Source organism: Lontra canadensis, unplaced genomic scaffold, assembly GCF_010015895.1.
Source record: "Lontra canadensis isolate GAN:19392208 unplaced genomic scaffold, GSC_riverotter_1.0 scaffold66, whole genome shotgun sequence".
NCBI lineage: Eukaryota > Metazoa > Chordata > Mammalia > Carnivora > Mustelidae > Lontra > Lontra canadensis.
Window position 1 is genome coordinate 4,408,175 of NW_022631060.1, and position 13,611 is coordinate 4,421,785.

A 13,611-nucleotide genomic window follows, 5' to 3' on the forward strand; every position below is an offset into this window, starting at 1 on the left:
CCACCTACCCTCCCCCTCCACCCTCCACCCGATAAAGACTCATGGGAGCTGCAGTTACTCATCTTGCTAGGGAAAAGTCTCCCTCTTTGTTTCCCAGCATTCCTTGGCCCTAAACCTCAGGATCCCAAGCTAAGGACCTCACTACCTCAGAGGGCTGGGGCACTGAAGAGCCAGAAACTGCCTTGCCAGAGGGACAATTTGAGGGACCTGGAGGGGAATGGCAGGAAGGCAGAGGAAGCTATCAGGAAAAGGTAAGGCCTGGCAGCAGGCCCCTTGGTGGCAGGGACAGTCGCCCCCCTCCCATCAGCGTCACCTGGGCCCGGGGCAGGGGAGGGGGGAAAGGCACTCACCAGTACTGGGCTCACACTCTTCCAGGTCCTCGTCATCACTTGGACACTCGGCAGAGGCCACCAAGAGGTCATCCGTGTTCTGTGGGCGACAGGAGGGAGGGGTGGGGAAGAGGGTTCGGGGGTGGGTCAGTAGGCCCCAAAGCCACCTCTGGAGATGTGGCACCACACAGGAGACGGGTGCTGGGCTAAGACACAGACACCCTGATCTGTTGCCCAGTTCTCCCATTGCTGGCTGGGTGACCGAGAGCCCCCCGTTCCCCACGTGCAAATACAGAATGGCCAGTGCCCACCCTGCAGCAGCTCCCACAGCTCCTGGAGATCAGTGGGATGGCATGTGCTCTGTCTTTCATTTCTAGGAAGCTGGGAGGCTGGACGCCGGACCTGGGGGTGCAGGGCTGGAGCAAGGGGACCCAGGGCATCAGGGAGTTGAGGCATGGGGGCTTCTGGAAGCCAGCACAGGCAGAAAAGTAGAGGAGGACCTGGGGTAGGTGGTAGCGGGTGGCTCATGGCTCCAACCTCACTACCCCACCACCCATCATCTCTCTCCCAGCCCCCTTCCCAGAGCCGGGAACCAGGCTGCACACAATAATTAGGGCTGTGGTTGCCATGGCAATGAGAGTCGACTTTGTCAGCATTTTCTCTCCTCCTGATTGCAAAGAAAGAGAATCCCCAAGATGAGTGAATGTAAGGGGGCGGGGAGGGCAGTGTGCTCAGGGTGTGTTAGGGAAGAGACCCAAGGAGGGAAACCCGGAATCCAGGCAGGAATGGAGCCCGAGAGGGCAGGAAGCGGGGAGAGGGCTCCTAAAAGCCAAGGGTGGGAGGAGTCTGGGGTGGGGAGGGGTAAAAGGGTCGAATGGTGCCTTTTCTCCACTCCCCACCCCCTCAACTCCATCCCATCTTCAGAAAACTGGTTTTCCTTCTGCATCCTTGCCCCCCACCAGCCCCAGCCTCTCCTGTGGGGACTTCTCCAGCACAGCTGTGACCCTGAAGGCCCCCAATCCCTCTTCCACCTGGATGGTCAGTCCGTGACCTCCCACTGAGACAGGGGCGCCCTTCTTGCCTCTGGGCACTGGGCACAGTCGGTGCCCAACCTTGGGTAGGACCATGGCTTTCCCCCAGGGCTCCTTGCTCCCTGGGACAAGGCCTGGCCTTCGGAGACTCTAGCTTTTCTTGGCAGTGAAAGCAGAGGGGATGGGGGTCCAGCATTCTCTCTTCCCCTGCATAAGCTTGTCAGCCAGTGCCAGGCCCCCTACAGCACAGACTGGCAAGGAGGAGGGGACTTTGAGTTCATGGAGTCCAGCCCTCATTTATAGACACTGAAGACAGGCTGGTGGTGGAGTGGGGACTGACACACACCCCACCCCCAGGCTGCCCTCAGACCTCTCCGTCACCCTGGGAGCTCAGAGCTCTCTCCAGGCACAGAGTCAGCAGCCATGGGTGATGAGGGACAGAAGTAGCTTGGGCAAGGGGGACTGAATGACTGAGTAAACCTTCCCGGGGCCACAGTCATTGATGGTGACAATCAGAAAACTCAGCTGGGCCCCCGAGTTGCCGCCGTAAGTCACACATGCTCAGCTTGCTTTTGGCACCCGGAAAGCCAGGCCTGTCCTGCCCCGTGAGAGCCTCATTCCCCAGGTTCGACCCCCTCCACGTACAAGAGAAGATAAACTCAAATCACTTGGGCTTGTCCTGATCCAGAGAGAGCGCCTGAGCAGGTGGGGTGGGCAGCTCGGAGGGTAAAGCACTAGGAAACCGTTTGCACCAACAGCCCCTCCGACACACAGGCACAGGGCACCCTGCCAGGCGGGGACACCTGTTCCAGGTCCCAAGGAGAGGACATGAGAAGGCAGTGGGCTTGGAGTCCCACTGCGAGGACACCAAATCCAGGGGACACTGTTGTGGGCCTCTGACAGCCCCCAGAGAGCGGTGGCCACCCCCAGCTGAGCCTCTGAGCCCTCCAGGGTTCACTCCTAGGTGCCCAGCCAGAGCAACGCCATCCCAGTTGTACTCGCTCCCTGCCCGCACCCCACTGGGCCTGGCCTCCGGTGTGGGCAGGCAGAGGGGGCCGTCCCACCCTCACCCCAGCCCAGACTTCTCCCCTCTTAGGCGGTCTTTCCTGGTCTAGCTGGAGTACCAAACTCCCCCTTAACACTGGGCCTGGGCCCTAGAAACAGTGACCACCTTCCCACAGACAACATCCCTGGTCGCCAGGCCACTTTGGGAAGGGAGGCCTTTCCCACCTCACCTGTACCATTGCCATGATGATGAGGAGACGGCAGCCTCCAGGATCCCACCAGAGCCCTCAGACTCTCCCCTGGGCGCCAGAGTTGCTACCGGACATCAGCCCTGCCCCCGACCCAAAGCCTCACGAGGCCTCGCTGGTGGCCCTGAGGGCCCTCACCTGGGTGGTGCTGTCCCTCAGCGTGGGGGAGCGGCCCCGGCGCGTGGTCGTGGTAGCCATGGTGGTGGTGGTCTCCATGATGGTGGTCGCCATGTCGGCCAGCAGGGTGGTGGCCGTGGTCTCCGCGCTGAGCAGCACGGACGGCCCCTCCCCCACCAGGCGCAGGTGGCCTTCGGTCCGCACGTTGGGGTCGCTCTCGGCGGCCAGCGCCAGCACCTTGAGCCCATTGTAGTAGAGGCCGGACACCTGGCCCTGGAACGGGCGGCCCTGATCCCGGCCCCCGATCTTGATGGCAGCCTGGCTGTTGAAGATGGTCAGCTGGCGGCCTGGGCGGGGGGGAGTTGGTGGGGGCGATGGACAGGGGAGGGGCAGGCAGCAGGGAGAGATTGGAGAGGGATGGGGAGAACAGAGGGAAGCCAAGGGAAGGAAAGAGGATGGAGAGGGAAACCAGCAAGGGGCAGGAGTGGGGGGTTGGAAAAACGAGGAAGGGGGCAGACACCAAAGGGAAAGTCCTTGTCAGCCACAGCCCCCAGCCCAGCCAGGTGGGGACCCCGGAGGGGGAGGGTCCCCAAGGCACACATGGGCTGGGAAAGGGAGCCCAGCTCCCCCCTCTCCCCGCCATGCTCATGCCTCTGACCTTCCCACCCCCCTCTCCTCTCCTGCTCCAGGGGCATCGCACCCCATTCTTCCCCATCCCTCAATTTGATCCCCATCTTCTCCCCCTGCTTCCCCAAACGTCCCATGCCCAGTGTCCAGCCCGGAGCCATGGAGCCCTCAGAAGCAGCAGACAGAGGAGACAAAAAGGCAGAGACAGAGAAGGAGACTGCCGGGCTGAGTGGTCAGTCAAAGCAGAGGGAGCGACAGCCACCCACCGACGTGCCGGAGGTGAGGACGGTGCGCGGGAGGAGGGCTGGCGTGCGTGAGGGTGGGAGCAGCCACGCAGACCCCGCTCTGCCCTGCCAGCCACACCAAGCCCTCTGACCTCTGGCCAGGCTCCCCTCTCTCCTCCCCCCTCCAAGGCCCAGCCGCTGCCCTGCCCAGGAGGGGGACCAGGCCCTGGAGAGCAGAGGCCTTCCTCCCCGCCCGGATGTGCAAGCACAGAGATGGAAAACGTTAAAGGGACCTTGCTTCGCTCGCTGACAGCCAAAAAAACCCCGCTCCAGCTCCAATCTCGCTCGTCACTCAGCAGCTGACACCTCAGCATCCCCCCTGGGTGGGGTTCGGCTGTTCTTTTTGGTTTTAGTGAATCTGGGGGTCAGTTTAACCCTCTGAGTTTGTTGCTTTGGTTTGGTTTTTAGAAAAGAGATTTATTGTGTTTTAAGTTTAGATTTAACTTTTGTTTTGGTGTTGCTTATTTCGGGAGGAGGGGGACAGAGGAATGACTCCACGGCCCCCCCTGCTCCCCTGGACCTTCAGCTGCGGGCGCTGGGGGGTTTAAGACCTGGCTTAGCCCTCGTTAGCCTCTGGTTAGTGCCTCTTTAAAGATCTGGTTTAGAGTTAGGTGTCTGTACGTCCTGCCCCCAAAACCTGGGCTGAGGATCGTCCAACTTGTGAAACCCAAACTCTCTTCAGAAACAGGGGTTCCCCAGGGCCATCCAACCATCTGTATGACCCTCCCTGGCGGGGACTCTGCTGGGCTGTCTGGCCCCCTCCCACTGCCCAGCTCTTACTCTAGCGTCGACATCTTACAAATGGGGGTGCCGGGACCCACAAATGCTGAGCCCTAGTCAGTAGCAGCCGGGACACCAGACCCGGGGAGGGGCTCGAGGACTACCGTCCACAGATAATTCCCAGGCATAAGAGTTAGGAGACAATGAAGAAGAGAAGCCTCATGGTGGTCCAATGAGTTTGGGAATCGAACGCTTCAAAAACGACAGCTTTTGTTCTCGCAGGACTTCTCAGAGCCTTTATTAAACCAACGTCCATGTGTATCTTCGAGAGGAAGAAACAGGATTTGGCATTTCCCAAGCTCATTTTACCACAAATCTCTTTCTTGGGAAGCCTCTCATGGGACTTAGGCTGCTCCAGACATGTTTTGGAACTGGAAGTTGGCTCATTCGATAAATATTTATTGAGCACCTATCCCATGCCGGAAGCTGACAGTAAAATCATCCCTCCAAGAGGGCCCAGATCTTGCTCTTAAATACCTTCCTGCTCCTCATTTCATCTCATTCTCCCAGCAGCCCCCAGGAGGTAGGCTGAGGGGCTGGGGGGCTCACCCCTCCTGAGATAGGGGAAGCAAGTTCCTCCTTCCACACTCTGGGAAATACCAGAGCATTTTGCCCTATCTTTCACTTTCCAGAAGCGAAAACAGAGGTCTAAAGAGAGGGCATGGCCCCGCAGCTAGGGAGGGACTTCTGGGGTTCATCGTCACCTGAACAGAAAGCCCCCCAGGGACCTGTCCAGCTCTGTCTCCCTGGGGTCACAAGTTGTCCCAGCCTCAGCCCAAGCTGCTCCCTTGGCCTCTCTGATTCTGGGAGTGGGAGGTGGGTAATGGAGAGGAAGCTACAAAGGTCTGTGAACTTGGCCGCTGCAGCCCCACCCGCCATGAACTCCTCAAAGGGTTAAAGTTCACCCCGCTGGAGAGAGCAACCCAGTGCGGCTGGGGGCTGTAGGTTTTAGCGATGTCTGTTACAGTCCCTTTAACTTTTTGTCCTGTTATGGATTTATCACATCTGGTTATCAGCGTGTTTAGTCCCCGCTGGCTGTGCGGGGGGCTGCAGGGGACATTTGGGGGTTTAGCTGGGCGACATTTAAAAGCACAGTTATCAGCTGGTTAGGTGGGGGTTTAACAGTTCTACTCCCCCCTAGAGTTTAGCCTTAGAGGTACAGAGCTCGCCCCCTCTCCGAAGGGAAGGGATGGCTTGGCCCTTGGCCCCAACTTCCCTTGGTGACAAGTGGCCTTCTCCCTCACACCCAGCAGTGCCTTGCCACTCCCTGTAGCTGTTCTGTCTTCCTCACCAGCTCTAACAGGCACAGAAAGACCTGGGGGATGGCCACCCCTGCCCCTACCTCCTAGAATCCCCCTTCCCCTGCCTCTGTTTACTTCTGAGAGGCCTTCTGGACCCAGGTGGGCCCATTCCAGAGACAGTGTCCCACAGCCACTCCCTTGGTGGCAGGTGGGGGGGTCTTTCCAGTAAGATGTGAGGCCCCCATACTTGCCTTTCCTCCTAGGGTGACTCTGGGGAAGACTTCCCACCCTCTCTTGGGATCCTAGGATGAGCACTTTCTGCTTCTCAGTGCACTGCGGCCCTCTGGCCAGCCCTTCACCAAACCCCGCTCCTGATCTACACACCAGCCTGCTTTACCAGGCGGTTCCAGGGTGAGGGGGACAGGCGGGGAGGGGCTCAGTTCCACAATCTCACAGATTATCCTAACCCATCCCGGCTTTGGAAAGAGCTCAAGGACTCTCCCCCTTCTGAGCAAAACCCTAGCCCTGTCGAAACCACCCCTCTACTTCTAAAGACACAGATGATCTGCACCCAGAGAAGAAAGTGGGGGGGCATCCCGGGGTTGGGGGCTAATCAGGCCTCCGCTAAGGGGCGGGCGATGGGGAAGGCAAGGTGGGGAAAGAGAGAGCTCTGCACCTTTAAGATAGTGTTTTTAAAGTTAATTAATTAATTAATTAATTCTGGTTAATTACCTTTGTCGAGCAGCCACTCATCTACTACTCGACCAAGCCGGTAGGGGATTCTCTGTCTAGCAATCGCCAGGCGCTCGTTATCAAAGTTTCCTTGGAAAAGTTTAGAAAGACAGTAGGTTTCTCAGGCGGCGAAGTCCAAAGGAGTTAGCAAAGTAATTACGCATTTCTCAGGAGACTCGGAGTAAAGCAGCAACATCCACCGGAAAGGGGGGGGAAGGTCCACCCAAGGCGGGAGAAGCAGCACTGGGTCCCTCGTCCTCCCGTCCCCTCCCTAGGCTCCCGTCCGGAGCCAGCCCCACCCGAGGGGCACGAGTGACCCAAAGAAAAAGACAGGGACGTAGAAGAAAAGGAAAGGGGACTGAAAAGAAAAGGCCGCTGGAAGGTCAAAGGTCAGAGGTTAAACAGGTTTATCTGTGTTCAGGCTGTGGTGCCCACCTTCCGTCCCCATCCCAGAGTGGGGCAGTGGGGGCAGGGAGGGGCATTTAGCGGGTTTAAGTTGGGGGGTGGGGGGCCTCAGTGGCCCAGCTGGTTACTGAGTTTAGAGGGTGGTTTAGAAGTGGGAGGGACGGGTTAAGTGGGGTTTATGCGGCATTTAGGGGGCGGCCCAGCCCTCGCACTTAACAGTGACACAGTGACATTTCAACCACTTCTCCAAGCACTCAGTTCCCTTTCCCTTCTGAGCTCAGCTCCCTGCGGCGCCCTCTTTGCCAGCTCACCCCGCACCCCTACCCCACCAGCTTCTACCCCGATTCCTCCCTCCCCAGAGGGCCCGCCACCACAGCCTTGCCACAGCCCGCCACCCCTACAGGTCACCCCACAGCCCTCCCACGCCACCCACCCCTCTGCCCTTCTCCACCTCTCCTGCAGCCATCTCTTCCACCCCTCCAAGCCTGCCCTGGTTCCCTCCCCACAGGGCCTCCCTCCCCCGGCGCCTCTATCTGGAGGCTCTCTTCCACCATCTCAGCCCCATTCCAAGACCTTCAGACTCAGCGTTGCTCTGGTCCACTTTTGCCTCTGCACCGGGGGTCCCAGCCCAGCTCCCAACAGGCTGTCACTTCCTAGTCTTTCTCCTTCAAGCTCCTCCCCACAATTCCTAACCTCACTCCTTCTCCACCCTGCCTGTCCCTGTCTCCACTCACCATTGTCCAGGCCCTGGAGATGGGAAGCAAAGATACTGTGTGTACATGTGTGTGTGTGTGTGTGTGTGTGTCTGTATGTGACAAACAGACCATGGAAAGGGGTTTATCAGTGTGCCTAGGAGTTCGGTGTGCTCCTCCCCGCACCCACAGGCTGTGGATTATGGGCTGTTGCAGTGGAAATGGAAATCATTTCCTTTGGGAATCTGGCTACTCTTCCCACTGAAACCACGTACAGTGTTCAATAACGTGTTGGGGGGCAGCTTTCCTGTTCCTCTCGCAACACACGGCTGCACGTGCCCCCAGTGAAGCCAGGGCCCAGGCCTGCCCTGGACACCCCCCCCTGAGCAAGCACACGACGTGTCCGTGTGTGTGCATGGCGGCTGCCTCCCTAGGTGCTTCTGACGCAACAAGACCTTGTCTTCCTGAAGATTCAGGTCACCACTGTTTCAGTAAAAAATGGATTATTCACTCGTTTGGTCACTCAACAAACATTTCTTGAGTGCCTGCTCCGTTCCTCGTGCTGGGTACTGGAGATGCAGAGACAGAGGCCTGGCTCTGATCCGCCGAGCGCCCCAAACAAGCAGGGGAGACTGGCGAGTGACTGGCAACGTTCTTTGTTCTGCTGGAGGTTGCACAGGACACCCCTGCCTGGGGGTGGGAGTGAGAGACCCCAGTGAAAACACTGCAAGAGAGGTGAACGGGCCAGAAGGGAGTCTGGCAGGGCAAGGGGTCGGGGGCACATATGCAGAGCCAAAGACTCAGGAAGGCAGGTGTCTGTGTAGCTGTCCCTGTGTGTGTCCCTGCCTCATTGGAGCACGTAACAATTCTAACCAAAATTCTTCTCATTGAGCACTTCCCCTCTGCCATGCCACTCTAGGGCTTTCCTTGGGTTATCTTGTGGGATTCTCAGATATTACTTGGAGGGGCCTGTTATCCCTCTCTTTCAGAGGTGGAGACAGATTCAGAGGCTGGACGACCCATCCAAGGCCACGGACTTATCAGTAGGAGGTCCAGAGGCTAAGAGCTGAGTCTCTGTGCTCCAGAAAAGTCTGGAGGCCCAAGCTCTGCGTGGAAGCGTTCTGCCAGCCCAGCCCGCCAGTGTAGCTCAGGAGGACACTCGGCTTTGGTCGGTCACCTGCCCTCATGCCGCACCCAGGCCGGCACTGGGTTACCCTGCTGGGCGGCTGACGGGGCGCCCAGCAGTCTCCCCACCCCCACCAGGGGTCCCTGAGCAGAGGAGAACAGGCATAAACCCTCCAAGCCCTGGCCTCTAGCCTGCTGGGCCCCAAGGGAAGATGCTCTGGACCCACATCATGGCTTGATGTGGTGAAGCCTTCATGTCCTCCCAGTACAACCTTGTTTGGCCTAGGTGGGGGTCCTCACGGCCACCAAAGTTGCCCTCACATGTGTGTGTGGCTGAGAGAGAGAGAGACTGATGATCGCATGGCAGGTGCCTGGCCCGGGCACCTGCAAGACTTCACATGGGAGGGTTGGTGTGCCTCAGTGATCCCACACAGGCCCAGAACCTGAGTGTAGGCTGACCTCCCTCGGGCGGCCTCTCGTTTCTCCTATGTCAGACTGACCTTACAAGTCTTTGCACTTGTTTTTGTGTCTGTGGTTCGCCTGTATGTCCATCAGCCTCTGTACTTCTTGCACGGGGGGTGGAGGGGATGTGGTTCTCTTTAATCCCAGAGAGGGCTGGGCACAAACCTGCACAACGGGGACCTGGGAATCGACACCAGCATCTTTCTGCCGGCGTAAGCGGGCCCATGAGGGTCTGTACACCTGCACCTTTCCGTGTCCTTCTGCCCACACCCTCTCAGCCAGCGTGGGGCAGCCTCTCAGCCCCCGCCTCGGCTGTCGCTTCGGCCTTGGAGAGGGACTGAGCCTGCAGATGCTCCTTTCTCCTCAGTCGCCCCCGTGTGTGACTATGCGGTCGCTCAGCCGGATTATACCTCCACAAGTCTGCACTTCTGCAGCTCTCCCCTGCGGTGGCTCCCTTCCCCTCTCTCTCGGTCTCCCACACCAGGCTCTCTTCCTCTTCCTCCTGAGGCTCTGGCCACCTCTTCTCCCACTGGCTGGGTCTGTGCCACGACGTTTCCATATATCTCTCTGCATCACTCCGGGGCTGCCTCCGTTTCTGCTCCCAGTGACTGTTCCCATATCTCTCCATCGCCTCTCCCCTGGCTCCCCCGCACTCTGAGGCTCTTTCTCTGCCTCCTCATTTCTCCCATGTCCTCATCCCCTCCTTCCTCTTACTCTTCAGACCTTGGTTTGTCCTGGGCCGCCACAGCCATCACACTGTGTGACACTACAGAATGGGGTCCGGTTGCATGCTCGTGCTCCCCCCTCCTAGACTGCGAGCCCCTGCAAACAGAGGCCGTGTCCTGCTCCTGTGCGTCCCCCGAGCCTGACACCCAGGAGGCTCCCAGCGAAGGTCTGTGGAATGAGCTTGCACTCTTGTCTCTTGACATTCTCTCCCTTTCACTGTGTCCCTTATACCCTGAGACCCTGGGGTTCCTTTTCTCTGAGCCCCTATGGTCACTTCTCTTCCTGTATCTCCTGATACAGATCTTTGATTTGCTCTTTGTAAAGACCTTGGTTCATTCCTTGATTCTGTCCTTGGGATCAGCCCTGCCTCCTTGGAAAGATATATTTTGGGTTACTTATGGATCTTCTCTCTTTGGTTTCTGCATCTGCCTCCTCATTTCTGCCTGTCCCTCAATTCTAAACCCATCCTTTCCTCAATCGTGTCAGATTCTCCCTACTTCTACCCCTCTTCCTCTTCTCTTCTCCCCTACCCCCACCTGGACCCAGGCCTTGCAGCCTTCCCAGCTCAGCTCCGCCCTCTCCCTCCCAGCCCACGGACTCCCACCACCGTGGTCTAGCTCTGCCTTGCGAATCCCGAGGTTTCTCTTTAGCCACGCCCCCACCCGGGGTCCCCATTAGCTTCGCCTTTGGCGTGGCCTCGCCCCAGCACGACCAGAAACCTCCCGCTTAGCCCCGCAGGAGATCGCTCCGGGGCGTGCAGGCAGCGATCCTATCAGAGGCCGCATTGCCCGCCCCGCCCCCGCCCCGCCCCCAGCGCCTCCTCCACGCGCCGGCGCCGCCTACCTGCCGGGTACCGCTCATTGACCGGCCAGCTGTCCACCTGCAGGGTGGCGTTGCCGCCACTTCGAGTGAAGCGCACCACGTGGTATTTGCCGTCGCTCACGATGGCATTGGGCTCGTCGATGGTAATGTCGTCCGTGCCCACGTTAAAGATCACCCCCACGGTGCCCTGGTCCTGGGGACAAGGAGGTAGAGGTCAGCAACGAGGAGGGAATAACCATTCACTCTTTCTAGAACTCCACCTGGGACCGCACTGGCCCAGATCTATGGCACTTTATAGCTTTACAGCGCACAGCTCCCAGTCATGCTTTGACCCTCTCACCCGCCCAAAGAGGTTGGCGGGCTTGCCTCTCCCTGACTCGTGGGCAAAGGAGTGACCCAAGATTCAGAGAGGCTGGGACCATGGCGGGGTGCGGAGCCTGGAGTGGGAGCGCTCCCACTAACCGCACCTGCCTCTTGCCTTTCTGTTTGTTCAGAATATTCACAGATGTTCACAGAGCACCCATTCTGTGCTCAGGGCCACTGAGCCCAGGCCCCAGACAAGGTGACCAGGACCCAGCTGGGGGCTAACGAGAGCTAAGGGTGGGGGCCTCCCTAGGGCATGACCAACAGAGAAGTCCATGGAAGCCATCCCCGTGCCTGAGGAAAGTCTGGCCTCCCTGCTTCCCACCACCCCCCAGCCTTGAGACGCCCCTTCCTTGCCCGCTGGGCACTGAGTGGGTCCCCAGGGGCCCCTGTACTAGCGCGTCAACATGCTTCCGGCAGCTCATCAGGCCCCGTGTTGGTCAGGCCTGAGTGCGAAATCACAGGAGCAGAGGCGGGGTTCTGAACTGTGGATTTTGGGGAGTGATGAGTATGGAACGAGATCAGGGAGGTCAACCCCGTAGGCTTACTAAGGAAAGGTGGGCTTGTGGGTGTCGGGATAGAGAATGGGGCTGGGAGTTGGGGAAGGAGAGGAAAGTCAGAGACCCAGGCCTGGAGGAGGGGAGCAAAGAGTCAGTCTCAGCAACCTCTGGGACCTAGGGTCCCATGCTCTGGACAGGGCAGGGCCTGAGGAACCCTGCGGAGGCCACCCAGGATCCAGCCCCAGAAGAGTTCTGTTGGTGGCACCGGTATGAGAGGGAGTGCTTCACTGAACCCCTAAAAAGTGCCAGGCCCTCTGAGGAGACCAGGCACACACCTTCTCTTCATCCCCACAGTGACCCTCTTAGGAAGCTATGGCATTCCCAATTCAGCAAGGAGAAAACTGAGGTCCGGGGAGGTTGAGTAGCAACCCCAAATCCACATCACAAGGAAAGGAACCCCAGGTTTGCACCCCAGTTGGCCTGACTCCAAAGCCAGTGCTCGCTCTCTCCTGCCCACTAGTCTAGGGAGACACTGACTCAAACGGCAGGGGCATGATCTGAGCAGCTACTGAGCCCAACCCACCTGAGAGACCAGAGACCTCTAAAGAAGTCAGGGGAAGGCCCAGGAGGCCCTAAAGTTGAGGCCCTATTCCATTCCCCTGCACTTCCCAGTAGCATTTGACTCCGCTTCCTGGGTCCCCCCACACCCCTCCTCCTGCTCAGGACAGACACCCATACAGGCTCACTTAGGCCCCCTGAAGCTCACACAGTCACAGGACCCAGGTCATCAGAGAATCCACACACACACATCTCGGCTCTTCCTGAAAGACTACTCCAGTCCGGCCTGGGCAGGAAGGCCCATTCAGCCAAGCAGCTTGGTGGCACTGAGGACGGGATGGGGAGACTCACAGATGGCTCAGGGATTGGGGTTTTGCAGAGAGCTGGCACAAGGGAGCTATGGATCGCCTGGAGATCCAGACCCGATCCCTTCCCCCATCTTGGGTCCAGTCCTCCCCCTCCTAGAACCTGGGAAAGCCACACACACACACACACACACACACACACACACACACACAGAGTCATATACGCACACAGCATCTCTCCTCAGGTGCAGTAAAGCAGGGAAACTGAGGCTGGGCTCGCCTAACAGAGTACTCACAAGCCCCACGCACCCACCACCCACAGACTGACAACATCCCAGGGAGAAGGGGTGATCACATGCTCCCCACACACAGGAGGGAAACAGCCGATGCTCCTCCAGACTATTTTTAGCAGTAACATCGCCCAGAATAGCAGCAGCCCCTTGGCCACCTCCGAGGGTTTCTCCCCCGTGAGGCTCAGGCCAGGTGGGGACGGTGGTCAAGGAGCAGAGGCCACCTGGGAGCTGGGGTGCTGGGGGGCCTGGCCAGGGCAACTGGAAGGCAGGACACCCGGGTTTCCTAGGAGGCAGCCAAGCTCAGAGCCATACGCTCCGGGGGAGAGGCAGCTCCCAGAGCTGCTCCCGACGTGAAGTCAGTTGTCACTTCTGTTAAAGTCATTAATTCCTAATTCCCCAATTACCTCATTAGGCGGCGGTGGGGAGAACGCGGCCGCTCCTACAGCAAATAATTATGGGAGTCAAAATTAATTTGGCAAAGTGGAGCGACGCTTTATTAGAAACGTCAAATTGCTTTTCTCTTATTTTGCGGCCGCCTCCCCGCTCTCTGAGAGCTGTTAATGACGCGGCGGTGGGAGCTGGTGTGTCACCAGGAGAGGAGGGTCTGGGGGCGGCCCCCCAGAGGCTTCAGCCCTGTCTGGGCCCTGCACCGCCCTCAGAGGTAGGCTCTCCCGGGGCTCCCACGCTTCCTCCAGGGCCCCTGCCCTCGCCGGGCGCCCCACCCCTGCCCTCTGCAGCACCAGGCATCCGCCCTCATTCCTCCGTAACATTGAGCCAGGTGAGGCCTGGGGGAACCGCTGGGGGAAAAGAGGGGTCCCTTCTCCCTGCACCTTGAGCCCCTACGCTGTCTCCTCGGTGCTGGGGAGCCCCAACTCCTAACCTCGCAGGCACAAAGACACGTAGGTGTGGTCAGTGAGGCAGACCCAGAGCAGGGGCAGATCTGGAGTCCCTGATGATCGGGCACAG

At 58.9% G+C, this 13,611-nt stretch overlaps 1 protein-coding gene across 1 annotated transcript in view; it reads right to left on the bottom strand.

Moving 5' to 3' along the window:
- The window catches only part of NRXN2 (neurexin 2), a 105,184-nt gene that overhangs the window by 11,735 nt on the left and 79,838 nt on the right, over nt 1-13,611 (bottom strand). Inside the window, 4 exon segments of the mRNA XM_032879373.1 lie at nt 351-429; nt 2,752-3,077; nt 6,395-6,484; nt 10,648-10,819. Coding sequence (XP_032735264.1) covers nt 351-429; nt 2,752-3,077; nt 6,395-6,484; nt 10,648-10,819 — 667 coding nt within the window.